General features: G+C 45.1%; 1 protein-coding gene across 1 annotated transcript; it reads right to left on the bottom strand.

The window, feature by feature from the left end:
* Positions 1-15870: 15870 nt before the first annotated feature.
* On the bottom strand, positions 15871-18076 carry LOC310775322 (nuclear factor 7, ovary-like). Its single transcript, XM_083635464.1, has one exon. It carries the CDS (start codon positions 17841-17843, stop codon positions 16431-16433), a length of 1413 nt encoding a protein of 470 aa, XP_083491590.1. The 5' UTR covers positions 17844-18076; the 3' UTR covers positions 15871-16430.
* Positions 18077-23479: the final 5403 nt, after the last annotated feature.

Below are 23479 nucleotides of genomic sequence, written 5' to 3' on the forward strand. Positions count from 1 at the left end.
CTCTTCTAAAAAAAAAAATCATATTCCTTCTCAAACTACGTGGGAAAAACTAAGTGCTGCTCTATTCCTTCATAAAGGCTGCCATAGATTGTGTTGCATAGTTGATGTATCTACTGTTGACAAAATGTGATTATTGTAAATCGCTTTGGATAAAAGCGTCTGCCAAATGACGTAGGCTAATTTAATTTAGTTAGTGTTTCTTATGACCGTTGTACATGATTGATGACTAATAAGAATTTGCATGAGACTATACTTTTAACTCCAATGAGCTACGCTCTGTGTTTATTATAGAACCAGCAACCGTGTGACACATGCGTACCACCGCGCTCTCTATATCCGGGGAGCATCACCACCAAACTCCACCTCCACAGTGACATCAACCATGTCAGTGCGCGGCACTATATAGATATAGTATCTTATTTGACACTGTTGATCTGTCTCACCATGTCTCAGGGCCCACCCACAACCGAGGCCATACCCTGGATTTCGTTATTACTAGGGGCTTTAAAGTCGAGCTGAACCCAAAATGACTTTTCTTTTCTTTTAGTTCAAATACCTGGGTATGCAGTACACGTATTTAATAATGTATGCAATACAAATCACAAAAATCTAATTTCTTTTGTTTTTCACACTTTTTCACATCAAAAGTTCATTTTTCAAGATTTCATTGATAACAGTAATTTACAGTTTGCTGACGTCACCTAGTACGATCACATTTCTACCCCATTTCAACCAATCATTTCACGACATGCAGCTGTCAATCAAATCTTCATTTCAGGATCATTTTCTCTTCCAAATGAAGGGGAAAATGGCGCCTAGTGCCTGTCATTTGGCAGAGTTTCTAGCCCATAAACTAACTACTAACTTGAGCAATTATGCAAACTAAATCAAACGGTAATGTCTAAGAATGCAAAGAAATGTAACTGGCTCGTTAAAACACGCATTCCAGGAATATTATTTACATTTATAACGATAATGGCGCGCGCCTCCGAGCCTGACAGCCTCCCTGGCTGTCAGGGGTCGTCTCTCTGAGATTCCAGGCGGGCGGGGAGCACCCATGCATCGGATTGTCCGCTTGCTCCACACGAAGCAGCCTGGCTGCCTGGTACTCCGCGGATCCCACTCGCGTAGCACGACAACACGCTGAATCCCACCGGGATTTGGGGGTGGAACACGCCAGGATTGGCCAATGCCAAAGCCAGTCCACAGAATTGTCAAATCAAATCATCGACACGTATAGTCCGCCTCTCAATTTGTTTTCAGTCTGAAACGGACTCAGATGCACGTGACGAACGGGTTCACCTCGACTTTAAGTCCTCTTTTGTGTCGACTATTGATGTTGCGTTGTCTGACCATCTATGCATCTTTTTTTAAATGGAAATCTCCCCTGAGATCATTACTAGGTCACAAACCGTTAAAAGACGATACATTAATGCAAGCACCAGCGCGCTGTTTATGGAGACATTTTCTTTATCTCCTCCCACATCAGCCTCTGTCAATGACATTCTCGATAACTTCAATTCAACAATCCTAAATGTTATAGATAGCGTGGCGCCTATTAGGTTAAAAATGCTGTCTGGCAAGATTAAAGCACCCTGGAGGAATTCTGCATCCGTTAGGCGTAAAAAGAAAGATTGCAGGAAAGCTGAGCGTAAATGGCGGAAAACTAATCTTCATATTCACTATGATATATACAAAGAAAGCCTTCACTCCTACAACCTCGAACTGAAAAGGTCGAGACAATCGTTCTTTTCCGATATCATTAACAAAAATGTGAACAATGCATGCATTCTATTTGCCACAGTTGATAGACTGACTAACCCGCCACTTCGGGTAGCACCTGAGTTTCTCTCCACTGTCAAATGTAATGAGTTTGCTGCCTTTTTTACAGACAAAATTATTAATATCAGGCAAGCTATTAGTGGCTCCACACTGAGAAATTATATGACATCACCCTACCCACAGAACCCTTACTTGATAAATTTGTCCCAGTTCAGCGCTATCGACCACGACATCTTAAGAGGAAACTGTGCAAGGCCTTAAATCATCTTCGTGCTGTCTCAACACCCTTCCAACAAGCTATTTTTAAAGCGTTTATAACTGCTTGTCGTCTGACCTATTGCAAATAGTTAATAGCTCCCTTCTGCACTTTTCCTGAGTCCCTGAAAACTGCAGTTATTAAACCCCTACTAAAAAAGCGTAGCCTTGATACATCGGTAATCAGTAACTACAGACCAATATCTAATCTCCCCTTTATAGGCAAAATAATTGAAAAGGTTGTTTACCTACAACTCAATAGATTCCTAACCTCAAATGATCTCTTACATAAACTCCAATCACTCCCGCCGCCCCGCCCCCCAACATACAGGCTATTTGACGACTATATTCACACATGCGAGCGCTCAGGTGTGAAGGGAAATTCCGGGAAATGGCCGATATTGATTTACAGGTAATTTTCCTGTATGCATGTGTGAAAACGGCTAATGTAGATGATGTGGACTAACATCATCACACATTAATACAATTGGGCTAATTTAATTTACAAGACTCTCAGCTTTCCAGTCACACTCAATTTCTGCAATTCCAATATTGTTTAGGGTCCTATATGCAGAAATATTCAGAATAGGCAAAAATAACACATTTATAATGCATGCATTTTTTGGGAAGAATAAAATGGATTAGCATAAAGTGGGCATGTCTGTAAAGGGAGACTGGGGTACCAATAGAACCCATTATTATTCAGATATCTTGAGGTGACAGGTCAAGGGACCCCTTTGAATATGGCCATGTCCGTTTTTCCCTTTCCAAAATGTTGTCTAAGTTTGGAGCAGTATTTACCCCCCTTGCTGACAAGGTAGCATGTCCTGGTTGGTATCAATGGATGCCTTAGATCAGGGATACTCAACTTGCTTTGCCCCGGGGGCCACTTTCGTGAAATGATAGAAGGCCAGGGGCCAGTTAATAAACAATCAATATACATTTTTCTGTACCGGATTGTAGGTTTTTGGGGTGTCAGCCGGAGTTTAGTCTGACAATGTTGTGCACACCGGATAGTTAGTTAGGTTAAGTACATACATAAGTGCCTGGGTAGCGAGCAGACGGAGGTATTTGACAATTTAGCAGCTAAATCATAGATTATTGAAAGATATTCCATATTCCAGACTGAAATGCTATAACAGAAGTGGAGTATTGGCCAGAATGACATGAACATTTGGACACTTAGGCCATGTTCACATTACAGGCAAATCCGATTTGCTGATAAAGTCATTAATCATCATTATCTTGATTGGTTTCCCAAATCTGATTTGGGAGTGTGTCCGCACTGCCACAAATCTGATTCTCAAGTCGGATCTGTGTGGCCAGACCTAAAACAGCCTATCTGCATGGGTTGCTATGGTAACGACGTGGGCGTCAGTAAATACGTACGTTGGTGACGTGGTTTTCCTGCGCAGAAGCATTTGATGACGAGTTGCGAGTGACGTTCAAATCAGATTTGGTGGATCTGCGCGTCCGCACTCAAGTCACATCAGTCGAAAGCAGATTGGAAACTACCTCCATATGTGGTTTGGGACAAGTGACACAAATCAGACTTGGAGCGTCCAGACTCATAAAACCAATCTGGATAAAGTCATTAATAGGTCACTAAAGTTCACAAATCAGATTTGGCCTCCTAGTCTGAACATGGCCTTATTCAGCGGGTATCTTGCATGTTGCGTTCAGGTGCACTGTAAAAAAAAATGCAATTACATCACAGGCTACACAGGGGGCGCCCGCGGGCCGCCAGTTGAATATCACTGCCTTAGATCTTCTAGTTTCATATGATATCAGTAGCTTCGCTCTATGCTTTAAAAATGAGCCCGCTACTACAACCCGGGCAGGGAGGGAGAGGTGACATGGAGGTGAGTGAGAAAAGGTGAATAATGACATCACAACAGTCTAATGTTAATGTTAATATTCCTCTAATCTGGCGACAAAGTGGCCAATTTTTTGCTGTGCGCCGGCAACCGTCCGCCCCGATGTTGAATCGGTGGTTACGGCCTTGTCTTGTCCTAATGTATGTGTATAAGTAATGCTACCTGTGAATAAGGGATTGCAGGCATTGAACATCTGACCTTCTGGTTACAGGACAGTCTCTCTAGGGACGCTTGGAAGCTGGAAGGCTACCACCGAGACATAAGTAAACTGACAAACACTGAAACACACACACACACACACACACACACACACACCCCACACACACACACACACGCACACCCCTCCCCCACTACGGAGAACCTCGTCTCTGGATCGCGTTTCACTCCAGGTCCCGTGTTTGTTGTCATTCCCCGCGGCCTACAAGCTCAAATGCTGTCTTTCATGTCTGTCGTCTCACTTTACCCCCTGCCATCCTTCATCCCGCTCTGCCCCCCCCCTCCCCCCCCCCCCCCCCCTGCACACACACACACATAGACACACACACACACACATGACACACCCGTGCTGCGAGATGTTAGGCGATCCATTTTGTCTGGGGGGTGGGGGGGGGCAGGGCGATCTTGGCGCGTGAGGTCAGGCCCTCCTCTGGATGGCGCATGGCAACAGCTTTGGTCGGAGCCAAGGTCAACATCAGGCGTGTGTGTGTGTGTGTGTGAGAGAGGGAGAGAGAGAGAGAGAGAGAGAGTGTGTGAGAAGGAGAGAGAGAGGGTGTGTGTGACAGTGTGGAAAGTCCAAATAGAAATAGGCCAACCCAGAGCCGTTTATATAGAAGAGTCACGACATCTCCAGTCACTCCAATGGAGCAGTTTTTTGTACTCTCAAGAGTTCCAGGAAGTAAGGTCCTGGATTAAGCAGCACTGTCGAGTTGCATCAAAAGTTTGTGTTGTAGGCTACTTTGATTTTGTATTATTTATTTATTTTTAGCATCGAATTGTACATTATCAGCTTTATTTTAGCATTCAAAAGTAGCGCGAGACCCCTTCCTGGCTGTTCATTGGCTAATGAGTCAGGCATCGCTGACACCACTCTCTCTCTAAATTGCTCTGGGCCAACCTAAGAGAGGAAGAAACCCAAATAGAATTTCCTTGAAACTCACAGTCTCCAAAAGACTCAGCCTACGTGTGTGTGTGTGTGTGTGTGTGTGTGTGTGTGTGTGTGTGTGTGTGTGTGCGTGCGTGCGTGCGTGCGTGCGTGCGTGCGTGCGTGCGTGCGTGCGTGCGTGTGCATGTGTTCCGAGTTTGATTCCCTGCTGCGGGGAGACTACACAACATGGGTATGTGTACAGGGAGGTGAGTATGGGCTGATATATGTGCCACCTCAAATTGAATTTGAATTGCTCAACTTGAATTCGAAATTTTTCATTTTGAATTTGAATTGCTCTTTTTGAATTCGAATTTTTTCATTTTGAAATTGAATTACTTTATTTGAATTCAAATTTTTTCATTTTGAAATTGAATTGTTCTATTTGAATTTGAATTGCTCTATTTGAATTCGAATTTTTTCATTTTGAAATTGAATTGCTTTTTTATTTTGAAATTTTTAAACTGAATCTGAATAGCATAATTTTAAACTGAATTTATTTGCTTTGAAATTATTCAGTTTCCACATTCCTATTTCAAAATTCAATTAAAAATTTTCAGAATCTTGTGTTCAAAAATTTCAACATGTGTGTGCGCCATCCGGGTCCTCAAGGAGGAAGAGGAGGAAGGAGGAAGAGCAATCGAGCGCAGATTGACCGAACTCCTTTTTGGCCGAGGCACCAGAAACCCACCCACTCCCGCTAGAACTATTTGGTCTTGTTGTATTCAGGTTCGCTACAATCATAGAAGACCACTTTGAGTTGAACAAGGATGTTTATACAGTATATATCATTGAACAGTACATGACAGCGAATCTCGTGAACCCGGAACTGATCCTCCCCCGACCCTGTGACATCATCAACAGGTCAACATCATGTACTGAGATTACACCACAGGTCTTTGCTCCCGCGGATGTATTAAAGTAGCCGCCCGCCAGTCATTCCATTGTCTGCTCATCATCATGGACGAGAGGACACCAACCACGGTAAATACCAACTGGTTACCATGTATTTTCACCGGCATAACGTAACGTAGCTACACCAGCTGAGCTTGCTTCTGTGGCACTTAGCTAGCCAACTAGGCTAACTGCTAGCTAGCCAACTAGGCTAACTGCCACAGAAACAAGCTACGGATCGATGTGTGATTTCCAGGTAAGAATAAACGCACAATGTTGAGCATTTAACATTACATGTTATTCACAGGTATATGCCACACTATATATTATCTCAGAAACTAGCGTAATTGTGTTTGGTAAGATAAAGACATTTGATAAATGAATGAATTTTCCTTGTAGGCTGTAGCTAGAACAGTATGTTGCTATAGCTAGCGAGGTGGAGGTAACGTTAACGTTAGCTAGATTAGGCTACGGTAGCATTATCGATCTAATGAATTCTAGCCGTAAACATTTCAGAAGCTAGGTTAGCAACGCTGGCCACACATGTAACATACAGTAACTACTATGTTTTCTATTATTAGAGATTCCAAGAAGAGAGAACATTGCCTCTGGCGATGACTAACTGTGACGGTGGGATGGGGAACAGGACAACTGCTAGCTGTGTCTATCACGGACCCAAACCTGCAGACTGCAGCAGATACCCGCAGATTTGGAGAGATGTTCTGCAACCACCATACTCTTGTGTCTCCATGCTAGTACACATCATTTTGCTCCTTGTATGGGATGAAGACCCGTCGTTGACGTTGGGGAAGACAGCTTTTATGTTGTAGCCACTTTGAGTCCAGTTTTTGTTGATGTGAGTAATGTTCAGATAGAGGGATGCTATTTACTATCTAGATGCTGTCACTATGCATTATCAAATACCTACATAAATCAAATCCAGTCAAGAACTTAGGGTCTGCCTGGGAAAATATGTAATTTAAAAATGGAAAGCATGTAGGAACCCTGCCAATCATCTTGCATATTGATATTTGTGGCTGTGAAGAACAGTCTTAATCTATACAGTGATATGCAGGCTACCTTTAAATTTTATAAAACATGTACAGTACTTGTTAGTAGTTTCATGTTTGGTTTTACCTGTAAGAAATAAGGACATTTCTATCTGTGCCTTTTATTTACCATCACAGCATAAATGACTGCATAACCCCTCCTAATGTGATGTCAGAAAATCTAAGTAATTATGCATGACATTACATTTCAGGACATGTGGCATAGAATCTTTTTTTATTCCAAAATAACAGATGTGGGACACAATCAATTAACTATTCATACTGTTTGCAACAGTAACATTTACAGTGCTGAATAATGGAGTTGCATGAATATGAGTGTGCACTGATGATGTGGCCTGCAAAGATGGGTTAGTGTTAGTGACCGGCAGCATTTCATTTAGAAATGTTATAGTGTAACCTACATAGAAAAAAGTTTTACCTGGGCACTTCACAGACTGCCTGAAGTAAAGACATATGGAGCACTATTTTCTGTCTGCACGTTTATTAATAGGGGCTGAGTGACATTTCGACAGATAATCTTCTTCTAGTCTTCTTCAGAGTCAAAAAGACTTCAATGTTAGACTTTTTAAAATGTTAGTTGTACAAAATCCCCCCACCAGTTCAGCCGCACCTAACCAGCCACACCTGGGGCCCTGATTGAGCTGCACCTGGGCTAAAAAAAGGGTGGTTGATTGGGTGAAGCCCAGTAGGCCAGGCTCAGTTTGCCATGTATGCTGTTGAGAGGAGGCTGCTCTGCTCTGTTCTTCCCAATTGATTGTCCATGTGCAGATGCATCGTTTGAAGTGTTAGTTTATTATAGTTAGTTCCTTTGAATATTGATTGAGTATTTGATTTGAATAAGATTTATTATATTACTTTACATTTGTTTTCCCTTGTTTGATCAAATCCTTTGTTAATACCTTGTTTGTCTTTTAGGCCAAATCATCTGTCCACATGATTTTCCATCATTAATCAAGGGATTTGGTTTGTAAATAAAAACCCTTGGCATTAGTTCCTCTGAATCCTCCTCATTCCACCTGGATGTCTCACTTGCTGAGGCTACACCTGTAACCTCCACCTTTACAGTTTAACACAGTGTTAGTGTCAGAGGTATGCACCTTGCTGCTACAAACTGAACATTTTCTAGTTGGAAAAAATAAGATTACTATATACTATAATTAATTGGGCTATATTTCATATGCTACATTTCAAAAGACAATCTGTGATGACATGTTTCCTGTCACACCTAGCCCTCATTCGCAGCTTGACAGAAAACATTGTTCAGGCTCTGGAGATGGATGTACTGGTAGTCCTTTATCAATGCTCTCCAAAACACATCCTACAGGAGAACATAAAACTGTTATTCTTTGCAATTCTTTTAAAAATCAATGCTAAAACATTTTAGGTTAAAATATTGACACAAGTAACTGGGGAGCTGCAGATGATGTAAACGTTTGTAATAAATGTTATCTCTTCTACTTCAACCTCTGTCTAGTCTGGTCAATTACAAGATACACTTAGCCTACTGTAACACAGTCTTGGGGTTTGTCTTCCTTGTCTAGAATGGACACAAGGCTGCAACAGCAGCCTTATGTGCAGGGTGAGAATCTAGCACTGCAGCTAAATGCTGGTGAAATACTAAAGTGGCTGGTAGATTTAAGACGCAAAATAATTAATTTCCCACTCTGGTAACATCCAACATGGTGTTAGCTGTAGCCTAACACCAGCAAAGAGACAACTTGTGTGATGACAATTCATTTAACACTAGCCGGTTGCCAATATTGACTGCATCAAAGATGTAGCAAAGTAGTATTACTATTACTATTAAAACGATTATGAATTATATTCGCTAAACATTATCTGAACAGACTTACCAGCGGCTTCGTTCTGTGATGCGTTTGTTATGGTTTGTTCACACTTCCTATACGTCCTGTTTGCGGAAATATCATTGGCTGATTCAAGTCATGTGACGCTAAAACGAGCATTTGATTGGTTTTTGCGATAGCACTGCCATAACGTTTCCCTGATCTAATAAGTTACGTTTTCATTAAACTGCGTTCGATTTGAGGCTGCCAACAAACGGAATCGTGTTCAGAAGAATTTTATTTAGTTCATATGAAAAAAGCATCTAACCTCAAAATGGGGATCGATCATCTCGTAAACTAAAGCAGATAGCAGCCTTCGGCCCCTCACCTAAAAAGGAGTTAGGTCAATCAGCGCTCGATTGCTCTTCCTCCTTCCTCCTCAGGGCCGGCCCGCCCTATATGCGAACCAAGCGGCTGCCTAGAGCCCCGGGAGTTGGTAGGTTGATGTTTATTTATGTTTGTAGTTTAAACAAAAACATAAATACTGTAGGCTACATACAACACAAAAGGCTGTTATTTACCTTTTGTCGCCACCTGGTGAGTAAATATATATGTAACTAAAACCATTAAAATTGACAACCGGTCCTGCATGTATCTACCGGTCCTTGGCACAAAAAAGGTTGGGAACCCCTGGTTTAACTGACCTGGCAACCCCTATGGCTGCTGGGTTCTACACGCTTGCTTGACACTGATAGGGCTACAAACGAGCGTCATTGTCATGTTTGTTTGTTTTAAATATTCTTCTAAATATGGCTAAAAGTCCAAAAACGTAAGATTTTCTTCGGCGCTGCCCTAGCGGGCAGCACCGAGAGTCCCTTCCTTACAGCACCCATTACTTAAAAGTACTTCCAGCGCGGATGCCCCCAAACCCCCGCCCCTGGGAGGGGGCCCCTGATCTATATCCTGCTTAGGGCCCCCAGATGGCTAGGGCCGGCCCTGTTCCTCCTCTTCCTCCTTGAGGACCCGGATGGCGCACACACATGTTGAAATTTTTGAACACAAGATTCTGAAAATTTTGAATTGAATTTTGAAATAGGAATGTGGAAACTGAATAATTTCAAAGCAAATAAATTCAGTTTAAAATTATGCTATTCAGATTCAGTTTAAAAATTTCAAAATAAAAAAGCAATTCAATTTCAAAATGAAAAAATTCGAATTCAAATAGAGCAATTCAAATTCAAATAGAGCAATTCAATTTCAAAATGAAAAAATTTGAATTCAAATAGAGCAATTCAATTTCAAAATGAAAAAATTCGAATTCAAAAAGAGCAATTGAAATTCAAAATGAAAAATTTTGAATTCAAGTTGAGCAATTCGAATTCAATTTGAGGTGGCACATGAATCAGCCCATAGGTGAGCCCTATATTCACCTTATGTAGCCACGCCCATTTGACCCGGTTGTGTGGCCGTATCACCTTGAACCTTGAACCTTGAACCTTGAAAATAAAAAATGGCTGCGCTGCTCCAATATCATCTAACTCTGAATTAACTAATAATTTAGCCAATTGTATGTAATGTAACGTTCCTGGTAACTCATGAGGCAGAGGCTTCTTGTTGGTACAAGGTTCTTTATTCTCCGTTAGTTATATTACAACTCTCAGCGGTTGTCACGCTCATAGCTAGCAGCCTTCCCTCTAGGCAGTGTCTGGAGACTGACGCGCATGCTCAGTCTCCCCCGGAAGTATCCCCACAGCATAGTGTTCCCCAATACAACACTCCCACACATCAGTTCCTATCTGTAGTTGAGACACTACCAATGCTCACCACTGTATGTGTAATGCTGATTCGCTACATACTCCCCGCCCAACAATAAGGTCAACGCCCACGTTGATACCACATCACACACCCCCCTGTACCAAAACACACCCAACATCTTTTCTTTCTTTTTAACAGCTTCTTTGTTTTTTAACCACCTTTTATGTCACCACATTTTATGTTTCACTCTCATGCTTCTCCCACATCTCCTCCCCCACAATATCTCATGCCATGCACATCATTTACTTTCGGTTACAACATTTCCAACCACCATCTCCTGTTTTTTTTTTTTTTTTTTTTTTTACTCAAAGTCCCCTAAGTGTCCCATTAAACACAGTCCTCACACTCCCTGTGGTATCTCCACATGTCCTCCTCGTGTCCGGCCCAGTAGAAAAGTGCACTAACATTGCGGAGCATCTTCTCAGGCTCGTCATGTCCCGTACGGCCCCTGTGCGCCCACCGCACAACCAACCCCCGCAAGTATCTGGGCACAATCGTCTGCCTCCCCTCAAACCCATGCCCTGTTCTCCCCAACAGCCCATCTTCATCCAGCCGCAGGTCGGAAAACATGTTCCACAGTTCTTTCTTGGCACCGGAAAACATGTGAGTTTCCCCCACGGGGGGCCGGCGTCCGGCCGCCACCCACGCAAGCACCGGACCGATCTCCGCGTCCTCCGCCTGCCTGCGTTTAAACTCCCCCGCGTCAACATCCATGATGGTCATGTCGTCGTCCTCCAGGTCCACATCTGCACAGCCCCCCTCGTCTTGCCCTCGCTCGTCCTCCCGTCCCCCTCCCCCAGGGGGCGGCGTGTTCAGGACAGCAGGGGGAACACAACCGGCCTCGATCTCCACCTCGGCTTTCCGCCCAGCAATCGTGGGGCCCGCAGTGCAGTTTCTGGCCAAGTGCTCAGGCGAACGGCACGTCCAGCAGAGTCTCACCTGCCCACCGCCCGCACGTTTCTCTTCTCCCGCCGTCCCCCGGTCCCCGACAGCCCCTCGACACTCTCTGGCCAGGTGTCCCGGTCTCCCACATGTCCAACACAGTCTCCCCTGTGGCTCCGCGTGGGGCCCGTGCTCAACTGTGACGCGGTATACAGTGATGTTGTTAACGTTAGGCCGCTCCCCTGGAACGGTGGGAGGGTGGCCCATCTGGACTACTGGCCCCCCTGCAAATGTCAATGTGCTTTTTCCTAGGTCTACTGTGCATTTGTTCAGTGTTAAGTAGTCTTCCCCCAGGATGCAGGGCCCCGCCATTTCGCCATGAACGTTTCGGCGTGAGCCTTCTTCAGCAATGCTGAAGAAGGCTCACGCCGAAACGTTCATTGTCAATCTGCTTGAAGGTAAATAAAACAACCCAAAAGGATTTATTTTGAGTGCTGGTTTTTTGCCCCTCTCCAATACAACACTCCCACACATCAGTTCCTATCTGTAGTTGAGACACTACCAATGCTCACCACTGTATGTGTAATGCTGATTCGCTACAGTAACATACCAAATAAAAGCAAACGGCAATGTCTAAGAATGCAACGCCATGTAACTGGCTCGTTAAGTCTCGCATTCCAGGGAATTACGTTAACGTCTGCGGGTCTTATTGACGTTAGTGGCTCGCGCTGCCTCGGAGGAGAGAAAACTATCTGAAGCTTTCTTTGTTGGAGTCCAGGTATGTTTTACAAGAAAGTGCTCGTCATTGTCGACCATAACGTTATCTGACCTGGCTAACAGTGGATACTCGCTTGCTTGCTGTGTACCGACTCAAAGTAGTAGGCTACGTTCTTTATTTTACCCCTTCAATGTCCGCTCCAAAAACAACTCTCTTATTTTGCAGCGTGACCGCCGGAAGTGTTAAAAGCACCCGGAAGAATTTGGCCCACTGTAAGGTCTGAACATAAGGTGAATACATACATAGCCTGCCAGTAAGTAGTCTCTGTCGGACCCCTTCCTCTCTTCATCCATGTCTCTCATGCATCTTTTGAAATCCGAGGGCCCTCCCCGCATTGGGGCCCTGGGTACAGTCCCACCTGTCTCCCCTACAACGCCCCTGTGTGTGTGTGTGTGTGTGTGCGTGCGTGCGTGCGCGTGTGTGTGCGCGCGCGCGCGCACGTGTGTGTGTGTGTGTGTGTGTGTGTGTGTGAGAGAGAGACAACCCGCTCCCTTAGAAGTCTGCCATCCTCTTCGAGTGTTAAATGGAGCGTCTTGGGTGTTTAAATGTGGGCCGAGTCTCTAATCTCTCCATCGGTGCTGCTCCACCTGCAAGTCACACAGAGACAGCAGATAGCACCCTGCACAGAGACCGCAGATAGCACCCTGCACACACACAGACAGCAGATAGCACCCTGCACACACACAGACAGCAGATAGCACCCTGCACACACAGACAGCAGATAGCACCCTGCACACACACAGACAGCAGATAGCACCCTGCACACACAGACAGCAGATAGCACCCTGCACACACACAGACAGCAGATAGCACCCTGCACACACACACAGACAGCAGATAGCACCCTGCACACACAGAGACAGCAGATAGCACCCTGCACACACACAGAGACAGCAGATAGCACCCTGCACACACAGAGACAGCAGATAGCACCCTGCACACAAACAGCAGATAGCACCCTGCACACACAGACAGCAGATAGCACCCTGCACACAGAGACAGCAGATAGCACCCTGCACACACACAGACAGCAGATAGCACCCTGCACACACAGACAGCAGATAGCACCCTGCACACACACAGACAGCAGATAGCACCCTGCACACACACAGACAGCAGATAGCACCCTGCACACACAGACAGCAGATAGCACCCTGCACACACAGACAGCAGATAGCACCCTGCACACACACAGACAGCAGATAGCACCCTGCACACACACAGAGACAGCAGATAGCACCCTGCACACACAGAGACAGTAGATAGCACCCTGCACACACAGAGACAGCAGATAGCACCCTGCACACACAGAGACAGCAGATAGCACCCTGCACACACAGAGACAGCAGATAGCACCCTGCACACAGAAAGACAGCAGATAGCACCCTGCACACACAGACAGCAGATAGCACCCTGCACACACAGAGACAGCAGATAGCACCCTGCACACAGACAGCAGATAGCACCCTGCACACACAGACAGCAGATAGCACCCTGCACACACACAGACAGCAGATAGCACCCTGCACACACACAGAGACAGCAGATAGCACCCTGCACACAGGGACAGCAGATAGCACCCTGCACACACACAGACAGCAGATAGCACCCTGCACACACAGACAGCAGATAGCACCCTGCACACACACACACACAGACAGCAGATAGCACCCCGCACACAGAGACAGCAGATAGCACCCTGCACACAGAGACAGCAGATAGCACCCTGCACACACAGAGACAGCAGATAGCACCCTGCACACACAGAGACAGCAGATAGCACCCTGCACACACACACACACACAGACAGACAGCAGATAGCACCCTGCACACAGAGACAGTAGATAGCACCCTGCACACACACAGACAGCAGATAGCACCCTGCACACACACAGACAGCAGATAGCACCCTGCACACACACAGACAGCAGATAGCACCCTGCACACACAGACAGCAGATAGCACCCTGCACACACACAGACAGCAGATAGCACCCTGCACACACAGACAGCAGATAGCACCCTGCACACACACACAGACAACAGATAGCACCCTGCACACACAGACAGCAGATAGCACCCTGCACACACACACACACACACACACACACACACAGACAGCAGATAGCACCCTGCACACACAGACAGCAGATAGCACCCTGCACACAGACACAGCAGATAGCACCCTGCACACACAGACAGCAGATAGCACCCTGCACACACAGAGACAGCAGATAGCACCCTGCACACATAGACAGCAGATAGCACCCTGCACACATAGACAGCAGATAGCACCCTGCACACATAGACAGCAGATAGCACCCTGCACACACAGACAGCAGATAGCACCCTGCACACACATAGACAGCAGATAGCACCCTGCACACACAGAGACAGCAGATAGCACCCTGCACACAGACAGCAGATATCACCCTGCACACACAGACAGCAGATAGCACCCTGCACACACAGACAGCAGATAGCACCCTGCACACACACAGACAGCAGATAGCACCCTGCACACACACAGACAGCAGATAGCACCCTGCACACACACAGACAGCAGATAGCACCCTGCACACACACAGACAGCAGATAGCACCCTGCACACACACACACACAGACAGCAGATAGCACCCTGCACACACACAGACAGCAGATAGCACCCTGCACACAGAGACAGCAGATAGCACCCTGCACACACAGAGACAGCAGATAGCACCCTGCACACACACACAGACAGCAGATAGCACCCTGCACACACAGACAGCAGATAGCACCCTGCACACACACACAGACAGCAGATAGCACCCTGCACACACACAGACAGCAGATAGCACCCTGCACACACACAGAGACAGCAGATAGCACCCTGCACACACACAGACAGCAGATAGCACCCTGCACACACACAGACAGCAGATAGCACCCTGCACACACAGAGACAGCAGATAGCACCCTGCACACACACAGAGACAGCAGATAGCACCCTGCACACAGGGACAGCAGATAGCACCCTGCACACAGGTGGAAAGACCTCTATATAAACAGCATTTATCATAATTGAGTTTGGCAGCATGGCATGCCGTCCAATCGGCGGCCCGCGCGCCCGCCGCCCTGTGAGGTGGTCTGTTTTACAGTGACACTACTCCAGAGGAAGACACCCTGAAACCGCCAGCGTGATGAATGAATATCTGATGCTATGAACTGAGACAGAGACACTCTCCTCTTCGGGTGGGTTTTACTTTGACAGTGTAAAAATGTCAAATAGGCAAGAGAAGCCCTCATTATGATGCTTAACAACCCAAACGTCAACACAAAAACACCTTATTATGATGCTTAACAACCCAAACTTCAACACAAAAATACATGACAAACGTGTTAATGACTCACTCTTAGAAAAAGGCCCGCCTCGATGTCAGCGTCACAACGCGTCACAGCAGCAGCAGTCCTTTTATTCTATTTCCAATATATATTTTTTTTTTCAGTGTTTTTCAGAATACAAAGAACAAAACTGAAAGCACAGACATTTTCTAATACAAAATCATAACAAGAATGTTGCTGAAGCAGCAAAATGTGTAAACGACGTCGTTAAAGGCAGATGAGCATTCATTGGGAAACATCATGTTTGTTCACTTTACATGGAGCTAAATTTGAATACTGAATTATGTTAATGTAAACATGCAATGGGAAATCCCATGGGAAAATGGCAAAGCTAGCAGAATTAGCGTTAGCGCACTAATCATTTTCAAAGGGGTCCCATGACCTCTCACCTCAAGATATCTGAATGAGAATGGGTTCTAATGGGTGCCCACGAGTCTTCACTTTATTTTCAGACATACCCGCTTTATACTAATCCCATGCAGTTTTCAGCATTTTTTTGTACAATCAACTCGGCAAATTAATAAAATGATAGATAGATAGACAGATAGATAGATAGATAGAGAGAGGGGGAGAGAGAGATAGAGAGAGAGAGAGAGAGAGAGAGAGAGATAGATAGATAGATATATATAGATAGATAGATGGATAGATAGATAGATAGATAGATAGATAGATAGATAGATAGATAGATAGATAGATAGATAGATAGATAGATAGATAGATAGATAGATAGATAAGAATCTTTACTAATCCAAAACCATCATCTTCATCTCTAACTGTGCTGTTCCACTGTTACAGAGATCTTCACTGGTGAGATCTTCAGAGGGAGTTCATCTGCAGTGGAAACGTATGGGAACAGCCTATCGGTGAAGGTGTGTGTGAAGGTGTGTATGCGCGTGTTCGTATCAGGATCAGACAAGGACAGCTTTCCTCGGTCCCAGTCCAGATGCAGTCTGACCCTCTGCAGCTTCTTCTTCACTGGGAGATCAGTGAGTGCCAGGGACGATGGGGAGTGTGCTCTGTATTTACCATTGTATAAAGTTATTCCCCATGATCCAGACCACATGTCTCCCTGCCTCTGGTGGACAGACTCTGCTAACACACCCAGTCCCCCGTCTGTACTGTCTCCGACCTCAACATCCCAGGTGTGGGTTCCTGAGTGAAAGCCCTCAGAGCCCAGCACCGAGGGACAGTACATCCTCTCTGGGTTTTCAGGAAGCCGCTGCTCTTCTCCCCACCTCACTCCGGTCAGATCTTCAGACAGGATGAGTAGGGGATGGGCAGTGTTGGGGTCCAGAATCACAGGAGTGTAGGAGACCACCTCCTTCATCTTGTCCCAGACCGTGAAGCTCAGGTTGCCCAGGTGTTTGGCCTCGTCTATCAGAGCTCCTGACCCCAGCTGTGGATCCTCCGGCAGCGGGCGCTGCACTCTTTCCACTGTAGCCTTGTAGTTCAGCAGGAAGGAGACATCTTCCGCTCTCAGCTCATAATCCATAGCTCCGATTGTGTCGGCGAGAGCTGCCATCTCTCTCCTCAGACCTTCAATCTTCTCCTTCATCGTCTGCCTCTTCTGCCCCTCGTCCTCCCTCAGTGCAGCGATCCTGGCCTCCTCTTCCTCGTGGAGAAACTGGCGAAGCTTCTTAAACTCCGCCTTAATCTGCCTCTCGGCGTGTCTGGCCCGGACATGAATGTGTTCCGCCGTTTCATCACATTTTCTTTTAACTCGACTCAAGTGCCTCAGTTTCTCCCTCAAGGGCTTCATTGATTTCTGAAGTCTTCTTTTGTGATCCAGTGCAGCTTCGTCGATGGGTCTGAATCTGTGGTCGGCGTGTGTTTCTGAACCTCGACAGATGACGCACACTGGCTGCTGGTGGTCCAGACAGAAGAGCTTGAGCTCCTCAGAGTGCAGACCGCAGAGAGGCTCAGATCCCGCCGAAGCTCTCTGATCTCTCTCCAGTAAGAAAGCGTCAGACGGGTTCTTCAACGCCAAACTAGCAGACGGTTCGCTCCTCGGCGGTCCTCTCTCACAAAGTGGACAGTCGTCGTGTGTTTGTTTCTCTGTCCAACAGCTCTGCAGACAGGCTCTGCAGAAGCTGTGACCGCATGCCAGGAGGACAGGATCTTTACAGATGGCGTGGTGGCAGACGGGACAGGAGAGATCCTCCTCTGGCGTGGTGGAGGACATCCTTTTCTCTCTCAGTGAAGATGAAAACTCCACCAGACGGCTCAAACAGGATGTGAGTCAGCCGGTTGTGGCAGCGCTCCCACCACCACCTCTAGAAATCTCACAGGAAGTTACTTTCACGTGGAGTCGTCTCGGTTCCTCTAAAAACTCGGTTTGCTCAGTTTGTTGCAGTCGGCAGCAAGTTGAAGATTTCCAGTATCTCCTCGTAGCTGCCCTCACTCAGGGGAAGTCGTGGGTTTGGTCTGAAAGTGACGGTCTCGGAGTGTGTGTGTGTGTGTGTGTGTGTGTGAGAGAGAGAGAGAGGGAGAGAGAGAGAGGAATGGGAAAAATACCAGCCACTGTTTCCTGGTTTGCCTCACATTAAGGGGCGGAGCTTTCTCCCGCTTCAAATTTAAAGTGACACGACAAACTAAGAAGGTATATCACTCAGTACTATGTGATTTTCCAGTATAAGCCCATCCTCTCTCTACATGCGCAGGCCTTTTGTTGTTTGCATTTTTTTACACAAGTAGTCGTAGGCTAGTAGTACAGGTGTAGTAGTTAGTACAGTAGTATGTAGTAGACCTAATAGTAGTAGTAGTAGTAGGTTTACGTGTAGTGGAGTAAAACTTGACGGAAATAAATACTCAAGTAAAGTAGATACTCTCAAAAAATACCTCAAGTCAAGCTGAAATGGGTCTGAGAGGGTCTATGTGACGTATTCCGACTGAAACAGGGTAGAGAGGCGGGACATAGCATGCCGGAGGAGTTTGATTTGACCATTGGAAAGTGGCCGACACTGGGGTTATGGACTGGAGTTGACGTTGGCCAATTCTGGCGCTTGAATGCTGTATGGGGCTTGTTCTGCCCCCAAATCCAGTGGGATGGATCCCACTTGATTTGCTTGATTTGGGGCAGAACAAGCCCGCTCCGCACCGCAAAATAATGTATTTTACGGGACAAATCTGAAACATACCAGTCGCTTTCAATAACAGTCCATACAATGAATTTGATAGTCCTACCTGAAGTCAGCAAACTGTAGATGACTGTTATGAATGGACTCTTGATGAACGCAGTTTTGATGTAAAAAAAGTGAAAAACGAAAGAAATTTGTTTTTTTTTGCATGTTTTGTTAGTGGGGGGTTCTTATCTAGCCTAGGTAAACCCAGCCCCCACGTGACCTGCTCTCTCAGTTCCCAGTCACTAGTGACTGAGAACAGGTCTGAGAGCAGGTCACGTGGGGGATGGGTTTACCCAGGCTAGTTCTTATCTGCATGGAGGAAACCCCAGGGGAGCACAGGGAGAATATGCAAAGATAGCCCACCTGGGAAATATGGGAATGGGGAGGCGGGGATACACAGCACCTCAGCGCCCACAGCGTCCCAGGTGGGGATCGAACCCACGACCTTCTTGATGTACCATTATAAGCGCTACCACTGCGCCACCGTGCCCCCCAATTGGATTTTTTTTGCATACATTGTTAAATAGCTAGGTGCACTGTATACATTCAGGTGATGTCTCGTCATAGAATGGGGGGGGGGGGGGGGACCACCTGTCACCACCTCTTTCTGCCGTTCTCCCCCCATGGCTTCAAGTGGCGTGACATTCCCACAGAGACTGCTCGATCTATAACCAGGGATGTGATCTCAAATAGAACAGAAAAGTAATTTAAGTACAGTAACAAAGTATTATTACTTTGTTACATTACATCACTCGAAGTAACTATAAGTATGCATTACAGTCTTTTTTCATTGTAAAAGCTGTATCCTGTATACTGAGCAGCTGCAGAGAACATGTGGTGCGGTGGTAAAGCAGTTAGGAGGCTGCTAATAAAGCATGTATACAGCAGTGTTCAGTAGATAAACACATGGCAGTTGATGTGGGATCAGGTGTTGCATCTGTATGTGAGCACTAACAGCTATAAGCTAAATATGTCTGCATTCTTAGTCGAGCTGAACCCAAAAATGACTTTTCTTTTCTTTTAGTTCAAATACCTGGGTATGCAGTGCACCTATTTAATAATGTATGCAAAAAAATCACAAAAGTCTAATTTCTTTAGTTTTTCACACTTTTTCACATCAAAAGTTGATTTTTCAAGATTTCATTGATAACAGTAATGTACAGTTTGCTGACGTCACCTAGTACTATCAAATTTCTACCCCATTTCAACCAATCATATCATATCAACATGCAGCTGTCAATCAAATCTTCATTTCAGGATAATTTTCTCTTCCAAATTAAGTAGAAAATGGCGCCTAGCGCTTGTCATCTGGCAGAATTCCTATCCCATAAACTAACTACTAACTTGGCCAATTGTTAGAAACATGAACAAAAAACAAAAACTATAATCTCTAAGAATGCAAAGAAATGTAACTGGCTCGTTAAAACCCGCATTCCAGGGATATCGTATTTACAGCAGCGATAATGGCGCGCGCATCCGAGAGCTTGGTTGTCAGGGGTCGCACTTCGGCGATTCCAGGCCGACGTGCTGCACTCTCCGCTCGGCAACACGAAGGCAGCTGGCTGCCTGCGGCTCGCTGAGCTCCACTCAGCCACTAACCTCCCGTCAAAAGGCTCTTCCCGAGGGGAGCGCCACAACACACTGAATCCCACTCGATTTGGAGGCGGAACGCGCAAGGATTGGCCAAAGCCCAATCCAGTCCCCAGAATGATCAAATAAAATCATCGACATGATACTATGACCCGCCTCTCAACCTGTCATCTTAGACAAACTATGTTTTCAGTCTGAAACGAACTCATATGCACGTGACGAACGGGTTCAGTTCGACTTTAAAGGTGCACCATTGTGGATAGATGACCAGGATCTTTAGTTTATAAACAGTTTTGTGTTGGAATAGTGTAGCGCAGGGGTTCTCAAACTTTTGTAACTTAAGGCCCACTCCCGATTGTTAAAACAGTTCCAAGGACCACCTTCCCAGATAAATGAGAGAGAGAGAGAGAAAATAAGTCATTGAAATTATGCATTTTAATTGGAGGTTTTTGATCTATTTAATTCTTGAGCACATTTAGATATAAAAATAAATGTAATAGCTGTAATCACATGTTTTTATTTGATTTTGTATTAATCTATTTGGCAATACCACTGCCCACTACACAATGCTCTGAGGCCCACCAGTGGGCCATGGCCCAGTGGTTGGGTTTTGGTTATTTAAAAAATAAAATTAGCTAAAACGTACGTGTTACGTGTTACCGGAACACGCCAGGCTGTTTTTATGTGTTACTTACGTACCGGAAACACGCCAGGCTGTTTTTCAGAAACTCCCTGCCTGCTTCACACTGGCAGTGGCAGCTGCCCAGTTCAGCCACAGTTTTCTGCAGGCACTGCAGTATAGGCCTTATTTGGGCCGGGGCTTCCGTGCCTTGCTCAAGGGCTCCTGGGTGGCAGTTGCAAATACGAGGAGAAAACGTTACTCATCCACATTCCCTGCACAGATTTTCCCAGCCGGTCTGGGATTCAAATGAAACTCTAATGATTTTTAAGTGAGACACACACCGCGATTTATGCTTGTTATTGTAAAGCCTGACAGTTTGGGATAAATGGTTTTGGGTTAGCCCTGGACAAACGGTGTACACCCCTTGCTAGCTTCCCACAAACAGCATGTTTTGGACCCAGAAAGCCGCGCCAGTGGACGGATAAATGTGGATCGCAGAATAAATATTTAGATATGCGTGGCTGATGGACGAGCCAGGGCCGCTCTCTTGGCTCGCCTTCCTCCCAATCTCCAACCCCCGCGACTCGGGAAAACCGTTAAAAAGACATTTCCAAACATCCACGCCTGTTGCAAAATCCATCACCCTGAAACCAATAACCTTTAACGTGTTATCTGAAGACAATCAATACATGTAGTGCTAAAAGTGTGCACTTTATACACTTAGTGTTGTCGGTGTCACTTTTGCAAATTGGCGGATATTTCCTTTTAGAGCCAGACTCTTCAGATGATGCTCCTGTGGAAAGGCGGCTCTCACATAGGTCAACACAGTGGAAGTTAGGCGTGATCCAGCCTGGAAGTGGGCTACTGATTTATTACTTTTACTGACATTGATGTAAGCCGCTTTTTATTAGTGACATCACTAATGACATCACAACTGTGCTCAAGTGACATCACCGATGACATCATAACCGCTCGAGTGACATCACAGTTGGGCAACTGTGCGCCTATCCACCATCATGCGACTGTGTGCCATCGGCTCTCCAATTATAGGACGAATCAGCGTGACGTCACAGCCACCCAGAAAGGCGGGACCCCGCAGCAGTTAACGCCGTTCCAAACAAACGTTAATATCTCAAAAACTATACATCACATCGCTTATATTTTGACATTCTGAGCGAGGGCAGAAGCAGCTCAAGAGTTTGATGTGTAATATATGCATGTCGTGTTAAAGCTGTGTGAACTGTCGCAGTTTTTAAATTGTAAACAGGGTCACAGTTGGCCAACTGTGTCCCCGTGCAACTGTGTGCCATCGTGCAACTGTGAGCCATCGGCTCATACTACATCACAGTTGCTCGAGTGACATCACTGATGATGACATCACAACTGCCAGCCTGAGTGACATCACAGTTGAGTTACCTATTTGTTCACTAATAGAATTCAACGTTGCCTAGATAACTGCAAGTATAATATGAGGATGTAAAAACAAAAACATGCCTCTGTACAAAAGCTTCACAGCAAACTTCATTTCATTTCATTTAATTTCATTTCATTTTTATTTGTTCTGACCAAACACAATACAAGAAACATACATACAATATATCTTTAACAGGTTACAGGTTTGGCCAGAAAGGAGCAGGATGAAGAAAACTTATTATACCTGCCCCTTTCTCAAAAAAATTGTAAAAAAACAAACATAGATGGTCTGCCTAATTTGATAGCAGTCATTTGAAATAGACGCTACATCATGGCCTCGGAGAAACAAAATTCTAATTAATAATTAGCAATCTTGTGACTATGACACAATCATGTCACATGAGAACAAACAAAATAAGAAAATCATCCAGATACTATACTGGTTAATTATTCTTTTCCTATACATTTTTTTAAACTGGAGAATACCCCTACAACTCTTTAAATCATTCGGTAGAGAGTTCCAAAGTTTAATACCTGTAACTGAAACACACATCTGTTTTAAGGTGGTCCGTGCAAATTTATGTCTAAAATTATATTTCCTTCTGTGGTCCTCCTCTAGAGAAACAAAAACAAACAATTTCTGCAAGTTAACTGGCAAAGCTCGATTCTTTGCTCTAAACAAAACGAATAATGTTTGTGATTCAACTAAATCTCTAAGTTTGATTATTCCGGATTTGATAAACAGTCTGTTGGTGTGTTCTCTTGAGTCCACATTATGAATAATTCTTACTGCTCTTTTCTGTAAAATAAATAGTGGATTTATATTACTCATGTATTTAAGGCAGTGACCTGTCTTGTCTTGTCTGAGGTTAAATGCAAATACAAAAATAATAAAATCAAACTGCTTCATCTTCACTTTAAACTGTATTGTGCAGTCCTACTGATAATCTCATAAAGCACATTAATGTGAAAGCAATAAGCGTATAGCCTACATGTTTCACTTTATGCTCTGAAATTGTAGCCTACCTGAAGGTTCCTGATTCTGATATGTTCAACACAGCCTCCAGCTCT

Source organism: Poromitra crassiceps, assembly GCF_964638095.1.
Source record: "Poromitra crassiceps genome assembly, chromosome: 4".
Classification (NCBI taxonomy): domain Eukaryota; kingdom Metazoa; phylum Chordata; class Actinopteri; order Beryciformes; family Melamphaidae; genus Poromitra; species Poromitra crassiceps.

What these genes read in the sequence shown, in the direction of transcription:
- LOC310775322 (XM_083635464.1), bottom strand. Translation starts at nt 17,843, where the DNA reads ATGTCCTCCACCACGCCAGAGGAGGATCTCTCCTGTCCCGTCTGCCAC.